The 23,505-nt window shown below is 44.6% G+C and overlaps 1 protein-coding gene across 1 annotated transcript; it reads left to right on the forward strand.

The window, feature by feature from the left end:
* The first annotated feature begins 6,419 nt into the window (after window positions 1–6,419).
* Window positions 6,420–20,731, forward strand: ASL (argininosuccinate lyase). Its single transcript, XM_055001568.1, has 17 exons — window positions 6,420–6,442; window positions 6,657–6,695; window positions 9,687–9,881; window positions 10,499–10,582; window positions 11,166–11,222; window positions 13,211–13,308; window positions 13,986–14,063; window positions 14,355–14,432; window positions 15,592–15,644; window positions 16,191–16,253; window positions 16,410–16,524; window positions 17,223–17,307; window positions 17,855–17,914; window positions 18,624–18,707; window positions 19,005–19,085; window positions 19,733–19,839; window positions 20,472–20,731. Exons 2-17 carry the CDS (start codon window positions 6,684–6,686, stop codon window positions 20,614–20,616), a joined length of 1,395 nt encoding a protein of 464 aa, XP_054857543.1. The 5' UTR covers window positions 6,420–6,442; window positions 6,657–6,683; the 3' UTR covers window positions 20,617–20,731.
* Window positions 20,732–23,505: the final 2,774 nt, after the last annotated feature.

Genomic DNA, 23,505 nt, shown 5'->3' on the forward strand with positions numbered 1-23,505 from the left:
AATTGTGAAAGTAGCTTCTCTTTTACTGTAGTTCTAGTCAATGTAGAGCTTGTTTTCCCTTCCGAAGGGGAGAGCGACTGTGACATTTACTGTTTTGTGATGCATCCAATTTTGCTTCAAGGATTTTTAAATTTTATTATTATTAATTAATTATTTATTAAACGAAAGCAATGAACTGCATTCGGCGTTTAACAGTTGGGAAGGAAAAAGTCACAGGAAAAATGAAAAGTAAGCACGCAATAATTACTTGGGAAGGAAAAGGACTGCGCATTATGCCTCTGTCCCAGCGTTTCCTCTCACCAGAGTTTAGCTTGCAGGCTCCTCGGGGCAGGGACCTGCCATTTTTACTAGGGAAAGCACCATACACATTGACAGCACGTTTATTGTTGCTGTTAATAATATGTCAACAATAGTATTGCCTAATAACAACAACAACAACATAGTAGTAGTAGTAGTAGTAGTAGTAAAAATAACCCAGCAAGCACAGTGCAATCCTATGCAGAGCTTAGACTGGTGAAGCTCTGCATAGGGTTGCACTGGCAGAAATCTATATGCCACGCAAAAATGCACATATTTCCAGGAAGAGCTGCGTTTGAGATTTGTCCTTCGATGCCTATTTTGAAGACATCATTTTCAGCAGGGGGAATTTTGCTGCAATGATTTCCTGCTGCTGCTTTGGGGCTTTTGCTCCTGGGGCAACATTATAGGGTGCAGGTGGGAAATCAAAATTAGCAAAGGAAAATGAATAAATAAAATAAATACGCTGGTTTGGTGCTTCAGACAGAAACTCTAATTGGTTTCTTTCTTCCCTATCCCACCTTCTGGTAGAAAAAATATAGGGAGCAACAGAATTAATTGTGCTGTCTTTCTGTGAAACCCCCAGATCTGGTCCCTTGAGCCTTTGCCTAGCAGGATGACCAGCCCTGTCTTTTATGCTCATAATTAAAAGTAAATAAACCATCTATTTACATACAAGTTTTGGTCTTCTCATGATGGGAAGCGATCAAGCAAGGCAAATGGTTAGGCAAAGGATAGATGATATTGAACGACAATCCGACTTACAAGGCACTCCTGCTTTTATAGCTCCTCCTAGTAACAGATATATTTCTGCACCTGCTTCTTATTTATCCATTCTGGAGGTAAATAATCTCAGGAGAGCGCTTACTTTGGCCAGATGTTCTGCCTTACCCTCTGCTGTTCTGGATGGCAGATTTAACAAGATTCCTTGGAATGAGAGACTATGTCCTTGCATACTTGGGGAGGTCGAAACCCAGGAACATGTTTTCCTGAGATGCCCTTTCTATAAGGAAGCACGTATGAGATTTATTATTCCCTTTCTGGATGGTATCTCTGAACATTCGGATAAGAAAAAATTAGAGAAACTGCTGTCAAACTCCGATTTTACTGTATTACACCAGATAGTGAAATTTTGTGCTCTGGTCGTTAAAGCCCATTAGAGCCTAGGCCTCCATTTCAGTTGCTTGCTTAGAACTATGCTGACTTCCTGGTTTTTACAAATTTTGATAGATATTAGGAAATTATGTTTTTAAATTGTATATACTTATATGCTTCATGTTTCAAATGGTTGTAAAATGTGCACTTAAATTTTATGGTTAACGTACTGGCCAAGTGCTGTAATAATAAATTACTTACTACAAGTTTTGGTGAGGTTTCCTGATATAAGGGATCTCTATATATCTATTGATTCATTTGAAATGTGGTGCTGGAGGAGAGCTTTGTGGATACCAAGGACAGCCAAAAAGACAAATAAGTTGGTACTAGATCAAATCAAGCCTAAATTCTCCCTAGAAGCTAACATGACAAGACTAAGGCTATCGTACTTCAGTTACATCATGAGAAGACAAGATTCTCTGGAAAAGACAATAATGCTAGGGAAAGCGGGAGGCAGTAAGGAGAGAGGAAGACCTAAAACGAGATGGCTGGACTCAATAAAAGAAGCCACATCCTCCAGTTTGCAGGATCTGAGCAAGTCTGTTAATGATAGGACGTTTTAGAGGTCTTTCATCCATAGGGTCGCCATAGGTCGGAGGCGACTTGACTGCACATACACACACATATTTACATCATTTAAAGAGGCAGTGTTGTATAGTCGCTAGAGTGACAGGCTAGGATGCTCACTGGGTGACTTTGGGTCAGTTACATATTCTGAGCTTCTCCTACCTTATGGGGTTGTTGTGAAGACAAAATGGAGGAGAGGAGAATGACATAAGCAGCTTTATTTCTCACTGGAGAGAAAGGCACAGTATAAATGAAGTAAGATAAAAATTATACTCCACCTTTCTCCTCAAAGTGGGCCCAAAGTAGCTCACATTGTTCTCTTCCATTTTATCCTCACAACAACCCTGTTAGGTAGGTTATGCTGAGAGTGTACAAGCAATCCAAGATCACCCTGCAAGCTTTTATGGCAGGGTGAGGATTCAAACGTGAGTCTCACAGATCCTAATCCAACACACTAACCACTACACCACACCGGCTATCACTGTGACAAAGGCAGACAGTATATTTTTCCACATCTCAAAATGAAACTCATTTGCAGAACATTCAAGACAGACAAAAGGAAGGACTATTTCATGCAACCAGTTGATGACTTGTGGAACTCACAGCCTCAAGATGTAGTCATGGACATTGAACTTACATGGATTAAAAACAGAGTTGGATGAATTTATGCCATATAGATCTTTCAATGGTTATTAACTACGATAGTCGAATAGGACCTCCAGCTTCAGAGACAAAATTGCCTCTGATTTTCAGCTGTTACGGACCAATCAGCACCAGAGTGCCATTGCCAGCAGACTGTGTTTGTGAGTTTTCCTCTAGCCTCTCAGTGCGGTACCGGGATTTCTGAAAACAGCCAGCAACTCAGTCTGGATTTGACGTGTAGAAAGGCGGGGGAATTGCAGTTTCCAAGTACAGAGGGCAGACTCGTCCCATGCTAACTGTACCCAGCGACTGTGCCAAACTCAGAGTCACAATTCCTGCATTCTTGCTCCAGGACCCATTTGTGGCATGTGCCTATGTGCATGCACATATGATCTGGCTTTCTGAATACTCCATCTGTGATACTAGGATGTTGGAATGCCAGCTTCTTTGCTCTGGTACCCAATCCAACCACGTTGCTCAACAACACAGGGAACAAAGACAGCAGTGTCCTTCCTCCCCCCCACGCCCTGAAAAGAGTGTGCTCAGCATACCAACGTTGCAACACAATATTCTGACTCAGGTCACGAAGGCCCCAGGCCCGGGGTCTCCATGCATGTTGGTATTAACAAATGAAAGCAGAGGGGCCCAGACACAACTATTGTGAGGAGATCTGCTCTGTGTTTGTATCCTTTGTCATGAAGGATGTTTACTAAGCTCAGCATTTTGCTGATCACACGAAAGGATCTTTAAAAAAAAACACATTCAGTAGTCATTTAAACAACTGGTTTTAAAAACACACACAAAAATTATATCTTTTCATTCAAGTCCAGCTGACCGTGCATTTAGCTAGCAGTTTCAAGCCATATACAGAATGTACTTCTTTTCTTTCTCAGCCCTGAACAAACTTTTTAAAAGTCACTTTTAGCATTCAACAATGTGCTTTCATATTTCTAACAAAAACTACAATCTTGGTACAAATTTAGCTAACAATGTACTCTATTAACAATTTCAGGACAAGTGTAGAATGGACTTTTTTCTTTTTGTTCTTTTTGTTCTTTTTAAAAAAAAACTCTTCCAAAATCAAAACTTCTATCACATTTCTCCAAGGAAATATAAAAACCATAAATATTAACCAGAAAACATTAATATATCACTATCTAACAATCGGTAACTAAATCATGCGCATCTAATTAAATATATTCCTTCTTTCCTTCCTCTCCCTGAACTTATGGAAGAAACTATACAACAGCAACCAGAATTGCTTATTTTCTTCATTGTTAGGGTTGCCAGCCTCCAGGTGGTGGCTGGATATCTCCTGGAATTACAGCTGATTTCCAGGCCACAGAGATCAGTTCCCCTGGAGAAAATGGCTGCTTTCGAGAGTGGACTCTATGGAGTTATACCATGCTGAAGTCCTTTCCCTCCCCAAACCCTGCCTTCTCCAGGCTTCACCCCCCCCCCAAATCTCCGGTAATTTTCCAACTTGACGCTGGCAACCCTAATTGTTACACTGGCACAGCCCCCCCATCCGACACACACACAAATGGTCAACTGGTTTCATTGGGTACAGTCTTCAGGGTATATCAGCCCGCAGACACAATTCCTCAGTTCTCGAGAGAGTGATCCGGGCCTGGCTTCCTTGAAAATGCTAGCAACTGATTTTTTTAATGCTCATGTTTGCAACAGCCATGAATTTTTAGACTTTGAAATTTGGCATCCGTATTCGAAGCCTCTCTGACCATCTATTCCAGTATTAACCTGCCCACTATGATCAGCAACAATTCTGTGTATCCCAATAATGGTCAGAGACAGAGCCTTTTCTGAGGGGGCACCTTGTCTGTGGAATGCCCTCCGCAATTGTGGAATGCCACAACAGCAGTTCAACTATTGCCTCTTTAGTTAAGTTTTAGGAGCTAGGTGAAAACCACTTTTATTTGTTCAGGCTTTGAGTCAATACATTGTCTTATGAGTCCTCTTGTCTATTGTACTTAAAATTTGGCATCGGCTTCTTTTTGTTGAATCACATTCCATTTAATTCATCTGATTTTTACTGGTTTGACTGAGGTTGAGATGTATTTATTTTTAAGATTGCAATAATGTTGTTGCCTACTGCTTCAAACATCTTATGGACATCAGAGGGAATACATATCTGAAATACAATTTAAAGTAGAAAAATAGCTGCCTTAAAGAATTACCTTCTGTAATCAGTCTTTTTTTGTGATCTCAGCAGGAGAGAGTTAAATGTGTATTTTGCTGAAACCGATGGGACCAAAAGTGTGTAATTTTAGCCAAATTATCATACTCCATATTTTAAAAACATAAAACCCAAGTAATATCTGATCATCATCATATTGCTGTTAATTTCCTAAATAATTGTGTAGAGGGCTATCATTGACTTGAGAAATTTGAAGGTCACCAAGAACATCAGAAGAGCCCTGAGGGAAGGGACCTCAACAGGGTATAATGCCATAAAGTCCGCATTCGAAAGTAGCCAACTGATCCCTGGTGCCTGGGGATTAGATGTAAAGCTCCAGCCATCACCTGAAGGTTGACAACCATACTCCAGGAAACTTGCCATCAAGCCAAGAGAGCAATAGCTCTTTCCTGCTTTTGCCCCCCCAGAATTACACTACTTGTGACGGCATGGAGGTTTCATTTACCCATCTTGTCTAATAGCCACTGGTGGACCTAACATTGATATTTGATAGAGTGGGTGGAAAGATGCAGTGCTGGAAAAGAATTTGGTTCCCCATTTGGCCATGGAATGGCCGAATGGGGAACCATTGGGTCCCCATTGTGGGTCCCCATTGGGAGGGGAAGTAGGGTATTAATAAATATTTCCCTTTTAAAACCATCTAAGAGGCCATTCTGCATCAGAAAGTTCCAAAACTGGACACCGTGTGAATAAATAATTCCTTCGGTTTGTGCTGAATCTACTGTTCATTAACCTTTTAAGATGCCCCTACCAATATTTAGTATTATTATAGTAGAGTAGGGGGGAAAGTACACAGCTTCCACCCCAAGCTTAATTTTATACACCTCTCTTATGCCTCCCTTTGGGTCATCATTGATAAATCTGCTAATTTATTTTCATTAACATACCTACAAAAACACATTTCTTGCTTCTCAGATCCTGCCTTGGGTTCAGTATAAAGTGGCACATTAAAAAAAATGAATGGGTGTATCACTATTAAATAAAAATGATATGCAGAAATATTGTATTCTCAAATACATTCCACCCTAACGTTACATTTGCCCTCTGCTGGTTCCTATACAGTCGAAAGAAACAAAGAAAGAAAGAAAGAAAGAAAGAAAGAAAGAAAGAAAGAAAGAAAGAAAGAAAGAAAGAAAGAAAGAAAGAAAGATAGATAGATAGATAGATAGATAGATAGATAGATAGATAGATAGATAGATAGATAGATAGATAGATAGATAGATGGCTAGGATATCTCTTATTGTAAACACACACAAGTTTTTTGCTTCCAAACACACAATTTGCAACATTCTTGTCATAAAAATGGTAAGAAGACAAAAAATCTCAAATCATTCAACAGTAGCTTTGAGCCTTCTCTGGGTAAATTTAATTCTTCAAAATATTGAAAATGCAGATTTGGAGGTCCCAGCTTTTGGGGGGAGGGCAGAAAGAAGAGGGGGTGGGTTGGGTTGTAGAGCAAGCCCCGCCCATTAGGGGCGGGGCTTGCTGGAGCTCGGGGCTTGAAAAGGGACCCCTGGGCGACCGGAGCAGCACAGATCGGCTGGTGGTGCTTTGGACGCACAGCAGGTAAGCCGTGGCCGCTTTTCCGCACTGGGTCTCCTGGCAGGTTTCCCTCCAGCGGGTGGCAGGACAAGCTGGTAGAGGGAAAGGGCAGAACAGCATCTGGGGTTATTTGTGGGGGCAACTAGAGAAAGTGGGGGGGCGATTTGCAAAAAGAGAAAAAAGTTTCCTTTGGCTACTTTGCAGGTTTTACACGCATTTTGCAAACCTTTCTTTCTAGAGGAAAGAGAAGGAAAAGACTCCAGACATGGCATCTGAGGTGAGAAAAGCTCCCCCTTCCATCCCCCTTTGGCTCTGTATATAGTTCTGCTTGAATTCTCCAGAGCTAAGCTCCCCCCCCCATTGTTATTTTGTGTTGAACAAAGTTGCATTGTGCTGTTAAGATTGGCTAAACACTTAGATGGCACCCACAGTGAGTTTGGTACTGAACGCAGCAATTTTTGCATTGGTTCCCTGCCCCAAGAGGCTTGCATTAGACGGATGACTAGGGATGAAGAGATCAGTATTGTCGGGGTTGGAGGAGTTAGATCCCAGTGGAGGTGTTGGCTGGGAAGGCTCTTACACAGGTTAATCTGTGGCATGGGCTGTAGTCCTTGGAATGCTAGTCAGTGGGGACTGTACAAGTATCTAGATGGGGTTATAACTGTGGGACTAACATGGGCCAGTCTCCATCACCGGAGGCAATGAAGGAGGCTAGAATCAAACAGAGCAAAACACTGTTTGTGGAAACTGTGCATCTTGAGTTCCAACGGACAACTGGCTGTCCACTGTTGGAGGCAGCATATTGGACCAGATACGTTTTTAGTCTGATCTAGCCAGTAGGTTTTTTTAGAGAGAAAAACAGTTGGCAGGAAAATCTCAGATGGCTGGAGTTACTTGACGTTTGGTGCAGATTGCATAGTTACTTGAAATGTATCTTTTTAAACATTCTTTGAAGAATGGAATCCTAGTCACCTTTATGGTCCAAACAATGCCATCAGTGTACATGATGTTTTAGAGCAGAAAGTAAAGCCCCAATGACCAGTCTCTGCCCCCAAAGAACTTGCAATCTGAAAGGGGAGAGAACAGAAGGGTTGAACTAACAAGGGAGAGATCAAGTGTATGAAATATACTTAGTTGCAGCTGAAAAGGAAGATTAGCAGGGGTTTCCTGGAAATTCTGAGAAGGGGATCTGAAGGAAGGGGTGGGCAAGCGAGGGCTTCCAGGCATAAGGGGCAGTGATGGCAACAGGCAGAGTTGTTTTAAAAAGCAGATGTTTGAGTAGCTGTGCGTGATGAGCTGGGAGAAGAAAAAAACACAGATTGGAGAAATGAGTGAGTAAAGATAGCTTGGGCAAGAAGGTAAGGCGCTTTCAAGGTAAGGAGAGTTTGTATTAGATGCAGAAGAAGATGGGAAGCCAGCATAGGGCTTTGGAGAAGAGAGTCATCTGGTCAGATCAACAGGGGAGAGGAATGGTTTTTATTTTGTCAGCACAGTTTGGCAGAGGTCTAAGGGGTAATAAGGGACTGCCGGAGAGAATGTTAGAGTAGACAAGGTCTAAAAGCAGGGAACAGAGCGAGCAGGTTAAAATGGGCAGGGTGACAATAAAAGAAGTGTAAATGTAGGAACAGCACAAAGACAGCTGAAAGCATTGGAAATGAAAGTGGCAGGCTAGGATCTAGGAGACCCTGGTCCGAATCCTGACACTGCCATGGAAGCTTGCTTCCTAACCTCAGGCCAGTCATTCAGTTTCAGCCTAGCCTGCCTCACAAGGTTGGTTGTTGTGAGGATAAAATGGAGGCGAGAAGGATAGGCTAAACTGCTTTGTGTTCCCAATGGGGAGAAAGGTGCAGTATACATGAAATAAAATGGGAAGGGCAGGATTTTAGTCCAGTAGCTCATTAAAGGTGAACCAAATTTCCAGGGTGTAAGTTTTCAGTGGCTAGGTCAGGCTAGTCTGATATTGTCAGATGTCAGAAGCTAAGCATGGTTAGATTTGGTTAGTAATTGGATGGGAGACTTCCAAGGAAGACCAGGGTCAAGCTGTAAGTCTCTTGCCTTGAAAACTATAAGGAGCTTGACTTTCAAAAGCATGTATCCTGGAAATCTTGAATCTTGCTCTTCTACCCCAGACCAACACGACTACCCACCTGAAACTAAAAGTGGAAGTCAGCAGAAAGCTGGGTATAAAAATGTTTTTAAAAGTGGGACTAGGTATTTAGGTTACCAGTCACATTCTCTTGAAGCATTTCCTAACCTGAATGAGAAAAGAGCTAGAATTCTGAAACGGGTCCCTCGTCCACGTCCATTCGCAAGTGCCGCCTCTCGGTTGAAAATGCATTCTCAGCATTACTTGCTTGGGAGGTGGGGGAGAACCTTACAGCTGCTGCTGCTGCTTACTTAGCCTTGCAGGGCTGAGCCGCAACTATCTCATGGCCAGCGACCTTTGACTTGCTCTGGAAGAGGGTCACATGCGCTCTTCATATTTGCTTTGAAAAAATCAGGGGATTGCCGCATCACGACCAGGAGACAGCAAAAACTTAATACGGAGCCCCTTGTGATCTCCCAGTCCATTGGTCAAAAGATTGATCATTTATAGGATTAAAGCAATTAGCTGTCAAATCCCCTGCAGAATTGCTCCTGTCTAACCCCTTTGAATTCAATGGGCTTAGACTGGAGTAACTCTTCACAGGACTGCATTGTGCATAGCCTATACAAAGGACATGAGGTGCAGGTCTGGGGCTGTATGTGTAGTGCAACGGCTAGAGTTCAGATTTGGTTCCATAAGACCATGGAAGCTCACTGGGTGACATTGGGCCAGTCAGTCTCTCAGAGTAGCCCGCTTCACAGGGTTGTGAAGATAGAAGGAAGGAGAACTACATGGTAAGCAGTCCAGATCATCACTGGTAGGGTTGAAATATCAAAACACTTCAGAATAAATACCAGTTCATTGAGTTCGGGTGCTGCCGCAGAAGTTGGGATGCCATGGAAGCTGTAAGGGCAAACATGGACCCTCCCCTGTGCAGACTTTAAGATGGAAATCCCAAACGGATGATAATTTTTTAGCTGTCTGAACTGTGCTTCTTTTCCCACCCACCCCTAGCACTCTGTGGACAAAACTACTCCTCAGACAATAACCCAGTTCTCTGTTTCCGTTGGTGGGCTGCCATCTTGAAATGTTCTTTGAGACCAAGATGGCAGCCACAGAAATAGGAGGCGGTGGGATTTGGGCCACCTCGCTCACCTGTATGGACTGTTTCCTCTTGCACAGGGTGATAAACTGTATGGTGGGAGGCTTGTCGGAAGCATGGACCCTATCATGGAAAAGCTCAACGCTTCGATCATGATTGACCAGCGCCTGGCGGAGGTTGATATCCGTGGAAGTATAGCTTATGCCAAGGCATTGGAGAAGGCCGGAATTCTATCTAAGGCTGAAATGGACAAGATTATCAGTGGCCTAGAGAAGGTACTTTCGATGGTGTGACCCTGTCCGTAAATGAATGTAATGATTTAGCTTTCAAAGCAAAACTCCATGAAGCCCCTTACGGGTAGAAATTAACAATTTGGGGGAGGGGAGCCTGCAACTTCTACCTCTCTGTAACTTTTCTACAGTTCATGAATATAGTTGTGTTAATCGGCTCAAAATTCAGTTATTATATTGTTAAACAAAAAACCAGGAAAGCTATGAAGTTAAGCTGTGATCTGTGGCTGCTGGCTCCAGTCTCTCCATCACAAACTCACTTAGCTAGCCTGCCTCAGTTTCTGACCTGCAATATTATAATCCTACCTTGCAGGGTTGTTTTAAAGATCACAGTGATAAGGTTATGTGAAGCGCTTTGAACACTGAAAGCACCAGCCAAAGGCTGAGTATTGGGAATTCTCCCAGTTAGCAGTATGACTGCCTCACTGAGCAGATCTGGGCATCTGGCAGCAAGATCAGAAACGGGACTCAGAAGTGCAAGTAATCAGATCTTGCTGTTAAACACATGAATGACTCTCGAACTTGGCCGGACATCAGAGCGGCCCTGTAAATTGCTAACTGGCTGATGTCGGGTTTTTCCCCCCCTTTTGCTTCTCTTGTAGATTTCGGAGGAGGTTTCCAAGGGCTCCCTAATGATTACCAAATCGGATGAGGATATCCACACTACCATTGAACGCCGGCTCAAGGTTTGCTTTGTCTTTTCCATTGGAGCCCCCAATCCATGACTTTGATTCCTTCCTGAGATTGTAGACGAGAAAGGGTTTTACTTCTTTATGAAGAGAGCACAAAGTGTTAATGGGCTTTTTTAACCTTGGAAAATAATGTCTAAAGGGATGGGGGTGGAATAGAAAGAAGTGTAGAGAAAGAAGACGGAAAGAACTTTTTTGTTCATTCTCACGACACTAGAACTCAGGGAAGGTCACCCAGGGAAGCTGATTCTGGACCAGTCAAAGGAAGTACTTTTTCACAAATGGCATAATTATAAACTTGGATCATGATTTATTAGGATAAAGGTAGACCTATAAGTATTTTAAATAAATTAACTTGAGGGACTCGTTTTCATGAGATGTAATGGCTGATGACTAGATAAATGAATGGAGGAGAGGTGAATCAATGGCCAGAGATGCTTATTAAGGATCTTGACCTTCTGACCAGTTAGTATTGTTTCAGTGGACTATCTCTAGAAATTAAAGCAGCCAGCCATGTGACTGTCCACAAAGTCAGCTGCCTTGAAATATTAAGCTAACTTGGATCGATGTTCTGTTTCAGGAGCTGATTGGCGATGTGGCTGGGAAACTCCACACCGGACGCAGCAGAAATGACCAAGTATGGAAATCGTGGCTGGCTTTTCAGTCGCTTAGCCTTCCTTCTGTTTTGCTTGCTTTCTCTCTCTTTCATACTTGGCATTTCCTGTACAAACGTAGTCAGTTGGAATCAGGTGTGGCATCCTGTGAATTTTGCTTTTAAAATAAAGCAAAGGTTCATCCTTAAGGCCATGAAGAGGGTAGCGCCTGGTGGAATCTGAGGAGGAGGACAACTTCTAAAGGTTGAGGCATGAAGGCCTGTATGGGTCTTTTGCCGTGACTAGCAGAAGCAGGTTTAGGCAGCCTCTGGACTGAGACACCAGCAGCTTCTAGCCCAAAGATAAACCCATGTCCTTCAATATAAACACAGTATCCACCACCCTAACCCTCATGCGTTCTTTTCAGTTCTTCTTCCTCTCTTCAGGACTTTTTCTGACTCTGTTTCCTCCCAAATACTATTAGCTAGTGGAATACAAGCTATTTATTTATGCTGCATTTTTAATTGTTAGGGTTGGTTGGGTGGGGTTCCCTTGACCCTTTCTTTTAAAATGTGTTTTTTCTCGGGGCCCAGCTGCAACCAAAATCCTTTGTAAAGTTGGCATCCATCCACAGCTTATTCCTTGAGCCCTTTTTCCTTCTCTAGCGTATAACTACAGTTGAAAGACAAGTAGGCCTGGTGGCTAAGGAGCTTGTCTGCATCTCTGAAGGTCAGGAAGCCAAGTCCTGCTTACTCTCACAATGGACGGCTATCTCCAGGCCACTCAGCAATGAAGGGGTACCTGATTTGTGCCACGTGGCACCTTGTGTTTTTTCCCCCCCTCTTTATTTCTTTCCTAAAGCCAGGTACTGAGGCCTTGGGCCTTTTAAGTGGTAGAACGAACGAGAAAGCCAAAAACACCGTCCATGTAATACCAGCCCAATGACACAATAGCACACAAGCTTTCGAGTTCCCCAGAACTCTTTCTCAGGCCAGATGTTACAAAACAATTGAACTAAGGGGAGTCAGTGGCCACCAATATTCAGAAGATCAGTGCGGGTGTTTGGGCTCCTCCTAATCTTCAGAAGGGGGTCTTCAGACTGGGCTTCTGATTGCTAAAAGATATCACGAGTCTTTGAAGGTGTAGTTGTTTTCTGATTTTGAACTTTACTTGCAATAAACCATCAGTCAGTATTACCTGACTCTCAAATGTTAATCCCGATCCGGGGGTGGGGCAGGTTTCCTGAAATGTTATTTGTAAGAAAAAAAGAGGGACTTTACTTCCTTCTGAGACCCAAGAGAGGAGAGACATTCAAGTGTTGTCTCCCTTTTTAAAATCCTTTGTCTTCCATAAGCGATACTTTGCAAATGACCCTATGCTTGAACCTCAGCACTCTTACCAATGATGTTCTTAGTGCGAGGTAGCATGAGAGGATACAATTGCATGCCCATCCCATGCATGCGTGGCTACGTAGCCAGTTTCCTCAAAGACAGCTTAAACTGTGGTTGGCCTTTATGGGGAGGGAGCAATGTCCCTTTAGTCAGCTTGAAAATAAATCTTTTTTTTTAATTTCCTGCCTCTGTGGATGGCATTCCAGAATCCAAAACTGCGCACCTTGTCATTTTTAAATATTCCTGCACTCTTGCAAATAGGATGTGTGGCATCTAGAGGGGAAGCAGAAATAGCATGTTTCTTAAGTGACGCAGCCAGGGAACCAATAAATGTCCCTCTTGAAAGTTGCCCATTTTGCAGGAAAGGAATAACAGACAAATAAGTCCAATTGAACTGTCCCTTGGAAAGGCAGCATCCATTTTTGAAGGAGCACAGCTCGCTGTTTTAGCCCTACGGGCAAGTTAATAAACCAATCAATTTCAGTAATGAAAAATAAAAATTATTCTTAACATCCCTTTGCCAAAGAGGCCAGGTCTGTGGTAGCTGGATGTCTTGGGATAGACTTTGACTTTTTCTATTGGAAGATTCAGGCAGTCAAGTCCTCTGTTTGTGCGTCTGTGTGTGTGTGTTTTCCTTGCAGGTGGTGACTGACCTGAGGTTGTTGATGAAAAGCTCCATCTCCATGCTGTCCAGCCACCTGCAGCAGCTCATCCGGACCCTGCTGGAGCGTGCTTCTGCGTAAGTTCTGTTCTTGGTCCCAAGCGCAAGATTGTTCCAGCTCCTGCCCTCCAGTCACCTAATTCTTTTAAACTCATTAAGTTCTCATCTCCAACTGAAGCAAGACCAGAGGTCCATTATCCCACTTCCCACAGTGGCCCACTAAATGCTGCTGGGAAGCCCCCAAGCAGGCCAGGAAGGTGATTGTGTTTCCCCGCTGTTGTCCGCAGCAATTGTTATTCAGAGGTATACTGCCACTGTACATGGAGGTTCCATTCCTGATGAATCGTGACTAATAAGAAGAGAAACAGTCCTGCAAGGTGGGACCAAAGACCCATCTAGTCCAGCAACCTGCTTCCAACAGTGGCTAGCCAAACACCCCAATTAGAAAAATTACAAGCAGAGCATGGAGGCCAAATTCTCTGCTTGTTGTTGGTCTGGTATATTTCTTCAGTACTTGGAGGTTTCTTTTAAGGCTAATAGTTGTTAGACAGGAGATCTACTAAGCCTTCTGTCCCCTTTCTCTTCTCCGCCACTGCTGACATTTAGATTACAAACTCCTTGCAGGGAGAGACCAACCTGTTTTAGCTTATGAAACTGTCATGGCCTGCATACCTTGATGAGGCTATAGAAATAACAAGTAACTATGACCCAACGTGAATGTACACCTTTGGTGTTTTTGTTTTGTTTTATCACAGCGAAATTGAGGTGATCTTACCTGGCTACACCCACCTGCAAAGGGCTCAGCCAATCAGATGGAGCCATTTCTTAGTCAGGTAACCAGTCCTCTACCATATTCCCTCCTTCTGTTTCTCAACGCTCCAAATCACTCTACAGTTCCCGACAATGAAAATCCACCTGTAAGGGCCTGCCATCTGCAAGGAAAGGCTGTTTCTGGGCCTATGCAGAGCTCCCTTCCTTCACCACTAAATAACCAAAGTCAGTCTTTCATGCTTCTGAGATGAAAGAGAAATGAGGTATAGCATCTCAGGATGGGGCGGGCCTCTTCTCTCTCTTTCTAGACATCCAGGTTATTTTCATTCTTTCCCATTCTTGATTCCCAACAGTCATGCAGTTGCTTTGACCAGGGATTCTGAGCGCCTGACAGAGGTGAAGAGAAGGATCAATGTCCTGCCTTTGGGAAGGTAAAAATGTGGCATCTTCAGAGGAGGAGGGAGGATGTTGCAGAACCAGCCGAGGCAAAACTGATATTGGTTACATCCCGGAGTGGACTGCAGTCTTGGAAACTTTCTTAGCTTTTGACTGTAAGAACTCAGGCTTTAGTTGATTATCACGAGCGACCCTAAGGCATTGGCTCAGCTGCAGAGGTGTTATGGAATGCTTATGAACATTCCAGATACTCAGTTAGAAAAGGAAAAGCAAACCTGATAACGTGCTAGACCCATGGACAGAAGAGGCTGTTGGTGGGGAGAGGTGTGGGGGGGAGAGAAGGCAGCTCAATTGCAACAGTGTGTGAGAAAACATTGTGGGAACGAGGGGTTGTGAATGTGAATGAGGAATGGATATAGAGAAGACAGTACAAATAAACAAAACATGCACCTTTTGATAGGTCTTCATTTGTAACACATAACTAGAAATTTGCTGCGCTTTAGCCAAAGTTCTGGTTATTTTTAGGGCTGCTAATGAAACGGAAGGGTGTGACCCAGGATTGCTTGCAAAGGATTTGGGGGGCTACCTCCACACATTTCCTGGCTGCTTGAACCTCTGTTAGCACCAGCCAAAGAGCTAAGCATGGTCTTTCTCAGGGAATCCTGGTTAACTTTCCTGCTCAAAGCAGGAAGGTCTGTTTTCTGCCAGTGTAGTGTAGCGACTGGGAGGGAAGGTGGCATGGTGTAGCCCAATCTCATCAGATCTCGGAAGCTAAGCCGGGTCAGTACTTGGATGGGACACCACTGAGGAAGGTTCTACAGAGGAAGGCGCTGTGAGCCCACCTCTGCTTCTCACTTGCCTTGAAAACCCTTTGCTGGGGTCACCATAAGTCGATTGCAACTTGACAGCACATACACCCAGCATAGAGGTTAGATTGTAGGACTAAGAACTGGGTTCAAATTCCCACACAATTGCATGAAAACTTGCCGGGTCTCTCTTGGCTTAGCCTACATCACAAGACTGAGGATGGGGATAAAAGAGGAAAATGAGAATTAGGCACACTGCCTTGAGCACCTTGGAAGAAGAATGGGATAAAAAGTACTAGACAAAACTGCTAGCTGGGGGAGAATTACAACAGGCAAACCTTTTGTTTGGCAGGGAGCAATCTTACATGTTTGTCTGTCTTTCTTGCAGTGGTGCTTTGGCAGGCAACCCCTTGAACCTTGACCGTGAGCTCCTCCGTAAAGGTAAGCTGTAGGCTTTCTCCAAATCCCCCAGTCTGAGAGGTGAAAGAGGGAACCAGCAGATTGCCTGAAGAGAAGCAAAGTCTAGATTCAGACTGGTGCTTCTGCCTGCTGGACAGGAGAAGGTCCATAGAAGGTCCCTGCTTTAACACTCAAGCATCTCCAGTTAAAAGATCTGGGAAGGGCCATGGCCCAGTGGTAGAACATCTGTTTTGTACGCAGAAGGTCCCAGGTTCAATCCCCACCATCTCTAAATAAAATAATCAGGTCACAGATGATGGGGAAGATCTTTACGTAAGACACTAGAGGGCCACTGCCAGCCAAAGTGGACGACACTAACTTTGACATACCTGTGGCCCGACCGTGCAGGTTACCTTTTCTCTGCCTGCAGAGCTCTTGCCAGCCTGCTATCGCCCTGCCAATTGTAGCACGGGACTGGAAGAAACTGAGAAGCGGCCTAGTGAAGGGCTCTGTCCTCTCTCACTTAACCTTTTCGGATGTAATTGCCTGCATGTTCATGCTTTGTCTCTTCTCTGTTTTTATTCTCAGAACTTGACTTTGCTTCCATCAGCATCAACAGCATTGATGCAGTCAGTGACCGAGACTTTGTGGGTAGGTGCCTCCTTTTAGAGTTCAGGATATGGAGGGGGGGCATGTTTACAGAACACTCTTGAGTTCCTTCTTCTAATCATGGCCTAATTGGTTTGCAAATTGAGGGTGCAAAAAAGGGAGAGCCCCCTCCATAATTTTTCCTCTCCTTCTCCCCAGTGGAGTTTCTGTCTACTGCTTCTCTGATCATGATCCATCTGAGCCGCTTAGCTGAAGATTTGATCATCTACAACACTAAGGAGTTTGGATTCATCAACCTCTCGGATTCTTACTGGTAATTCCGAGCCCCCGTGCTATCTCTTGTGGCCTGGTCCTGTTGTTTCATATTCCTGTTCTGGAGGTTGCCTTGGAAACATATTTGGGGCTCCTCAAAGAAAAGATCAGTAATGACAGATGAGTTTCCCTGGGATCTTCCCATTTAATGCACCTTTGCAGGGATGCATCGGGCACACTCTTTATATTCTTGCCAGTGCTCTTCCTGATCTCATGGTGTGCCATGAAACATGTCCGAACTGTCTGCAATGCTTTGCAAGGGTGGGGGGGGGGTTCCATGGCAAATGTACAGTGGGGGTCCCTGAAGTCAGAATGCCAGACCATTATTGCCTAGTGTTCTGGAGTCAGCAAAATGTGAACTGGGTCACACGCCAGGGAATCTTGCAGAGGTGCAACATAATTAGCGAAGGGGAATCTTGCCACACAGTTGCAAGGATGGAATTGCAAGCATCATATGCTCACTAATTCCTCAAATGTATAAACAATGGGAGTATTAAAACAGTGTGCAATCCAAGAGGTGAATCCCAAAATCCTTTGCAACATGGAAGAAGATGCTGGGGATCAAATTGAGGGCTGTGCAGTCAATCACAGTGGCAAAATGTTTTTGTGATGGCAGCTACTTGCAATTTGTGGGGTGGGGGGCATTGTTTCTAAGGAACTGATGACATCCTCTAATATTTTTGCTTTGGTTTTTAAAAGCACCGGAAGCAGCCTGATGCCCCAGAAGAAGAACCCGGACAGCCTCGAACTGATCCGCAGCAAGGCTGGCCGCGTGGTTGGAAGGGTGAGGGCTCACACGATGCACCTTTTAGTGGGTGCCAGATGCTGCATAAAGCTGAGGATGTTGTCAGAACATCCATTGGTCTCAATGGCCTAGGCAAGGTGGACTTGGTTTGGAAGGGAGTCCAGCAGGGGGAGATGACATGAGGAGAAGGGAGTAAAAACTCTGTTGTCACCAGAGGGGCAGGAAAGGTAAGGCTAGGGAGAGCTTTTTTAAAGGCCTTGAGAAAATGAGGGAGGAGATCATCCAGGTATGGAGAGGGATTGTGGCAAAAAGGCAGTTGAGGAGAATTAAGGAGAGACTGAGGTCTAGAAACTTGGATGATGCTCGAAGGTTTTGCTGCACCCATTTCCAGGAGCAGATCAAAGGCATTAGAGCAATGGTAGAGAAAGAGGGTGGGTGGGGTGGATGGGTGGGTGGAGGTGGGATGGCGAGCAGGAGATGAAGACTCTGGCAAGTCTTAGTGGCCCGATAGGTGAAAGGGACGGGAGAGTTTGGCTTCTTTTAAAACAGTATTTTGCTTCTCACTGCTTTCAACCCTTCCTTGCAGACTACTGGAATTCTCATGGTTCTGAAAGGACTTCCAAGCGCTTACAACAAGGACCTGCAGGTAAAAGTAATGGGGCGGGGGACACATCCCAGTTATGAACCTGGGCCCGATAGCTGCCTTCTGGCATGTTCAGCTGGTTAGGAGCTGTCCTGTTGGGCTTGGGTAAAGAAAAAAACGATAGTGGAGGTCTGGGGAACTCCATGCCACAAGATGAGCACTTAGCTCAAGAGGCTTTGACTCTGCTGCTTGGAGTGTGGTGTGATAGTCAGAGGAGCCAAGAGGCTTTGATCTAGAAAACGGCAACAACAGGTGTCTGTAGAAGACTCTTACCTGGTGAACTGGATTTCTCTGTGCTCAAGACCATATGAATGGACAGTCCTGCCACACTAGCTTGTCTATACTAGATGGCACAGAAATATCGGGTGGAGAAGCGAGGCTAGGGGTGGCATTCCAACCTTTCTAACCTGCTGAGTATATTTAGGAGAGTATCACATCCCCAGGGGCCCTCCTGTAATCTATACAAACCTGTTGGAGGAGAGGGCTGTTGGTGGCTGTCTGCCATCACAACCAAATGAAACCTCCAGGCTCAGAGGCAGTGTATCAGGGGCACAAATCTGTGATGACTATCCTTTTTGCACCCTGATTGAGGGCTTCCCAGAAACATCTGGCTTGCTACCGTTGAGGGCAGATGGCTGTGTTAGATGGGTCCGGAAGACGCATTTCCTTTTGTAACTCTTTACTATTATTATTTTAATTCCTCAACAAACAGGAGGATAAGGAAGCTGTGATCGATGTCATCGACACCCTGAATGCTGTGCTTCAGGTCACCACTGGCGTGATCTCCACCCTCCAGGTGAGGATTTTAGAGGGGGCTGTCCCAGTGACCTCTGAGGCCTGTCTGTGTGTGCGGGAATGCCTGTCCGAGTCCTGAATTGTTTTCTTCAGAGGTGCTGCTTCGAGAGTGCAAGGCTGGCAATGGGTTTAACTAACCATTTGTCTTGTAAACTGATCCACTGTACTGAAAAGTGGAAGTCTGGCTAGTGTGTGGCTTGGGACAGAGGGGGAGGGTTAACTGCAAACTGGTCGCTCTGTTGTCTTTCTCTCTTTGTCTTCACTGATGCTCGTAAGATTAACTTTAATCCTCTTCCAGATCAACAAGGATGCTATGGAGAAGGCCCTGAGTCCTGACATGCTTGCTACGGACCTTGCCAACTACCTGGTCCGCAAAGGGGTGAGTATTCCAAGCCTAGGGGTGGGAAGAAAAGGGGGTTAGAAGTGCTTTTGGAGCACTCTGAGGCGGCCTCTTTCTCCTGCATTCCTGTTTATCTCTCGCTTTAACCCTGCTTCACTGATCACGCAAGCCTAAGCAGGTCTACTCAGAATCCTACTGAAGTTTTCTCGGTAGGGCTTACTACCAGGAAAGTGTTCTTAGAATTGCACTGTAAATGGGCTAATTCTTGGAAGGGTTGCAGTTCAATAGCAGAACACCTGTTTTGCATGCCGATGATTCTAGATTTGATCTCTGGCAAAATCTCCAGGTAAGGGATCAAAGGTAGCAGGTAGGGGGAGAGACCTTTCTTTGCTTAGATAACTGCATCCAAGACCATACTGGGGAGGATGGACCAGTGGTTTGACATAGTATAAGGCAGTTCCATGTGGAACTGGCATTCGTCTATAGTATAAATCTAAACTTGCGTGTAAAGCTCCCAAAGAAAAGAATCCTGGGGATTGTAGATCCTGGAAAGGACTCGGGATCAATTTAAACATTTGATTGTTTCTGCCGACTTAGAAGTTGCACTGAGGATCCTCCAGTGGGCTGAGGACAGGTGTTAGACTGGGCAAATTCCACTTCTCAATTCTTCATCCTTCTAATTACAGATGCCATTCAGACAAGCCCACATTGCCGTTGGAAAAGCAGTTCACTTAGCTGAGAGCAAAGGAGTGACCCTGAACCATCTATCCATTGAGGATCTGAAGAGCATCACGTATGTATTGCAATTCTAAACTTGTCTTGTTTTCCTGGGCTTTTTACAGCATCCTGGGCTTTTAATTTTAAAATACAGAAACCAAGTTTCTAGTCCCTGTGGCTTTGGAGATTATGATATTTCACATTTTTCGGACTGCTCAAAGCATGGTTCTTATGCAGTCTCAATTAATCCTTACAACAGCCTTGTAAGGAAGGCCACTGGGGTTTGGGGCATGGTTAGAAGGCAGGTGATATAGCTGGATCAAAGACTCCCAATGTCAGGGAAACATCTTTGAGCACTGTGATGAAGGGTCGAATCTTTATTTACTTATTCTCTTACAGTCTCCTTTTCCTGCCGAGTCTCAAGGCAGATTGCCAAAGTTTAAAACAATGCAATAAAAACCAATATAAATGCAATAAAACTGGATTTCAAAAATTAGTAACCAATGCAATTGCACTATAGATGAAACATATAAACCTAAATCCCATTTTGCAGAACTGAAGGAAGGGCCGGACTAAAACTTTCATACAAATTTGGCAACTGATTTAATAGCTAAGGAAACTACCCTGAAATACTGAGCATTATATATATATATATTTCTCTGCATGCGCACCTTTGCCTAATTTCCTTTTTCTCGGTCCTTCCTCCAGCCCCATGATGGGAAGCGACATCTCTCAGGTCTTCAACCACCAGAACAGCGTGGAGCAGTACACCTCCCCTGGGGGCACGGCCAAGAGCAGCGTGACCACCCAGATCGAGCAAGTGAAGGAGCTGCTGAAGAAACAGAAAGAATAAGTTTGGTGTGTGGGGAAGCTATCCCAGTGCTGCGGGTTTCTGCTTACCGCATTTAATCCCGAGTTAATAATAAATACAGTGGTGTATTGGATTTCACTGAGGAAAAAAGCAAAAACCTTGTTGTGTCGTTTCTTCTAGATTTGTCTGGCAGTTCGACAGCTTGTCGTCCTCCTGGTTTTGTAAACACTTCCTACGGTTTAATTTACCCAGTGGGAACTTTACCTAATGGTTCCATGTTGGGGTGTAGCTTATAGGCAGAGCATATGCTCTGCATGCTGAAGGGGACCACACACATATGGCCTTTACAGGTGCATTCCTCAGATCCCGGGGTAAGGGAACCTACTCCCCGTATACAGAGGCACAATCCTAGAATAATATATCAGGCAGAATTATGGAAGGGGACAGAAGGACAATGACAGTTGCTTGAACTGAACTCAATTTAATTTTTATTGACCCTATAAAACACAGGAAGTAAAAGAAGGTAGATGAAGCTTAAAGGCAGTGTAAATAGAATAATTCTCAAAAGCTCATGGAAAAGCTCTCAAAAGCCCTGGAAATCTTTGGGTCTTTAAGGTGCTGCTGGACCCCAATCTCGTCCTACTACAGTCCACTATGGGTACCCACCTGAAACGATCTTGAGAAATCATAAAAAGATTTTGGGAAGCAAATCCTAAGAGTATGCGGAATCACAAAGGGATCTGGGGGGAAGCCATCCCAATTTTGACAGAAGCTCCATCCCATGGTTAATTGAAAACCCTCCTGCATCTTTTACACATGTTTGGTGGTCCAAGAGAGAGAAAGAGGAGGAGGATAAAGTAGGAGGGGAATAGATCGAGGAAGGAGGTAGATAGGGATAAGGAGTGGGAAGCAGGATTTGGAATCAGAGTTTTCTCTAAGCAGAATACGGGGAAGGGAGCTGCAACAGAGAGCAGGAAGGCTGTGCTTAAGAAGGAACGGTTGGGGAGAAGAAGGGGCAAGTTAAAGGGGGAAATTTGCACAAGTGGCCTAATCCCAAATTGTGACCATAGTCTTAGGGTTCCAACGTGGCAAGAGAACAATCCAGGCAGAACTGTCTTTATCCTGAAATTCCGACAATGGAGTTGCAATCCTGGGCGTGGAACTGAACCTTACTTGCCAGCTTGGGTATCCCTTGTATACCGTTTTCATTTGGAGTCCCTTGTATACCCTTTTCATTTGGCTGTTCGGGTGTGTGTCACAAGCAGCAACCATTCCTGGGACAGCAGGGGTCGCTCCACTTGTTTGGACATGTTTTGCGGAATTCAGATTTTTCAAGGTGCTCTGAGGGAGGCAGTGCTAGGTTTGAAGGGCATGGCTAAACTACCAGGGTGGCTGCCCTGATCATTGGGCTGGGAGGTAAGAAATATTGTCTGTGTGTGTGTTGGGTGCGTTCCCCACCACCACCAAGAGTTTGCATTGTAAGAGACATTCCTGAGCGGTTTGGTTATTATCCTGCAAACTTAGGTTATCAATCATGGTCAGGACATTAAGGAAAAGAGCTTTCATTGGGGTGTGCCAGAGTTCCAATGGGAACCAGACCACTCCCTCATTCACTAACCTCTGCAGCATTTGGCACCATATTGCAGATCACCAACTTATCAGGGAGTTATCTACACACAGTCCCCTACTATGGCACCTGGGTAGAGATGAAGGAGGGAATAGAGTTGGAAGCATCTGATTGCTCACGGTGAGGAACAGGATATTGGACTAGATGGCCCTTTTGCTCAGATCCAACTAGGAATGGAACATGTTCAGGGGCAGATTATCTCAGAGTACCAGATGCTGAGGACAAGCAAAACAGTAATATTCTGCGGACTTGATGGGCCTTTGTTGCAGGGTTACCAGCCTCCAGGTAGTAGCTGGAGATCTCCCAGAATGACAACTGGTCTCCAGGCCACAGAGATCAGTTCACCTGGAGAAAATGGCTACTTTGGGGGCTGTATTCTATGGAATTAAGCCATGCCCTTTCCCTCCTCAAACCTTTCTCCAGGTTTCACCCCCTAGATCCAGGAATTTCCTAACTTGGAGCTAGCAACCCTACTTTGTTGTGATCTCCAGACTACGGAGTTCAGTTCCCCTGGAGAAAAATGGCTTGTTTCGGAGGGTAGATTCCCCACCCCTAGGTCTCTGCCCCTCCCCAAGATCCACACCCAAATCTCCCAAAGATTCCCAATCCAGAGTTGGCAACCCTTGGTTTTACTGGGCTTTTACTTCCCTTGTATCCACCGTCTTCCCTCTATTCGAATAAAGTTACTTAGGTTTTTTCTCCTCATCAGACACTTATCTGTCTGCTTCTTCTGAATTGGGCCTGAGGCAGAACAGGCCACAAATTTGTGTGGTTCACTAGTGGGGAGTGATCGCAGGCCAGACATACATATAAAAATGATAACTTTTGCTAAATAGATACATGCAAAAATAAATACACTGATGAAAAAGGCAAGAGAGAGGGGAAACGTGCAACACTACAAAATGGCCCCAAAGTCTCACAAAATGGAGACGCTCATCCTAGTTGACTGAAGCGCTGGAGCTAAGTCTTGCTGGGCTAGAATAAATCTGACTATTGACCACTTTTAAGACCCAGCGTTTCCCATCCCCATGCATGGAAACTGAAGGTGTGGGCCTACACAGCCCTGAAAGCCCTTGGTTGGCTACTACAGTTGCCAGTCTCTGGGGGACCTGGAGACACTCTGGAATTACAACTGAACTATAGACTACACAACCCCCTGGAGAAAATAGCTGCTTTGGAGGGTGGGCTTCATGACATTATTATACCCTCTCTGAGGTCCTACCCCTGCTCTCCCCAGGTTTCACCCCCAAATCTCCAGGAATTTTCCAACCTGGAGCTAGCAACCTTACAAGGCACTAGTAATG

Source organism: Eublepharis macularius, chromosome 17 (assembly GCF_028583425.1).
Source record: "Eublepharis macularius isolate TG4126 chromosome 17, MPM_Emac_v1.0, whole genome shotgun sequence".
NCBI lineage: Eukaryota > Metazoa > Chordata > Lepidosauria > Squamata > Eublepharidae > Eublepharis > Eublepharis macularius.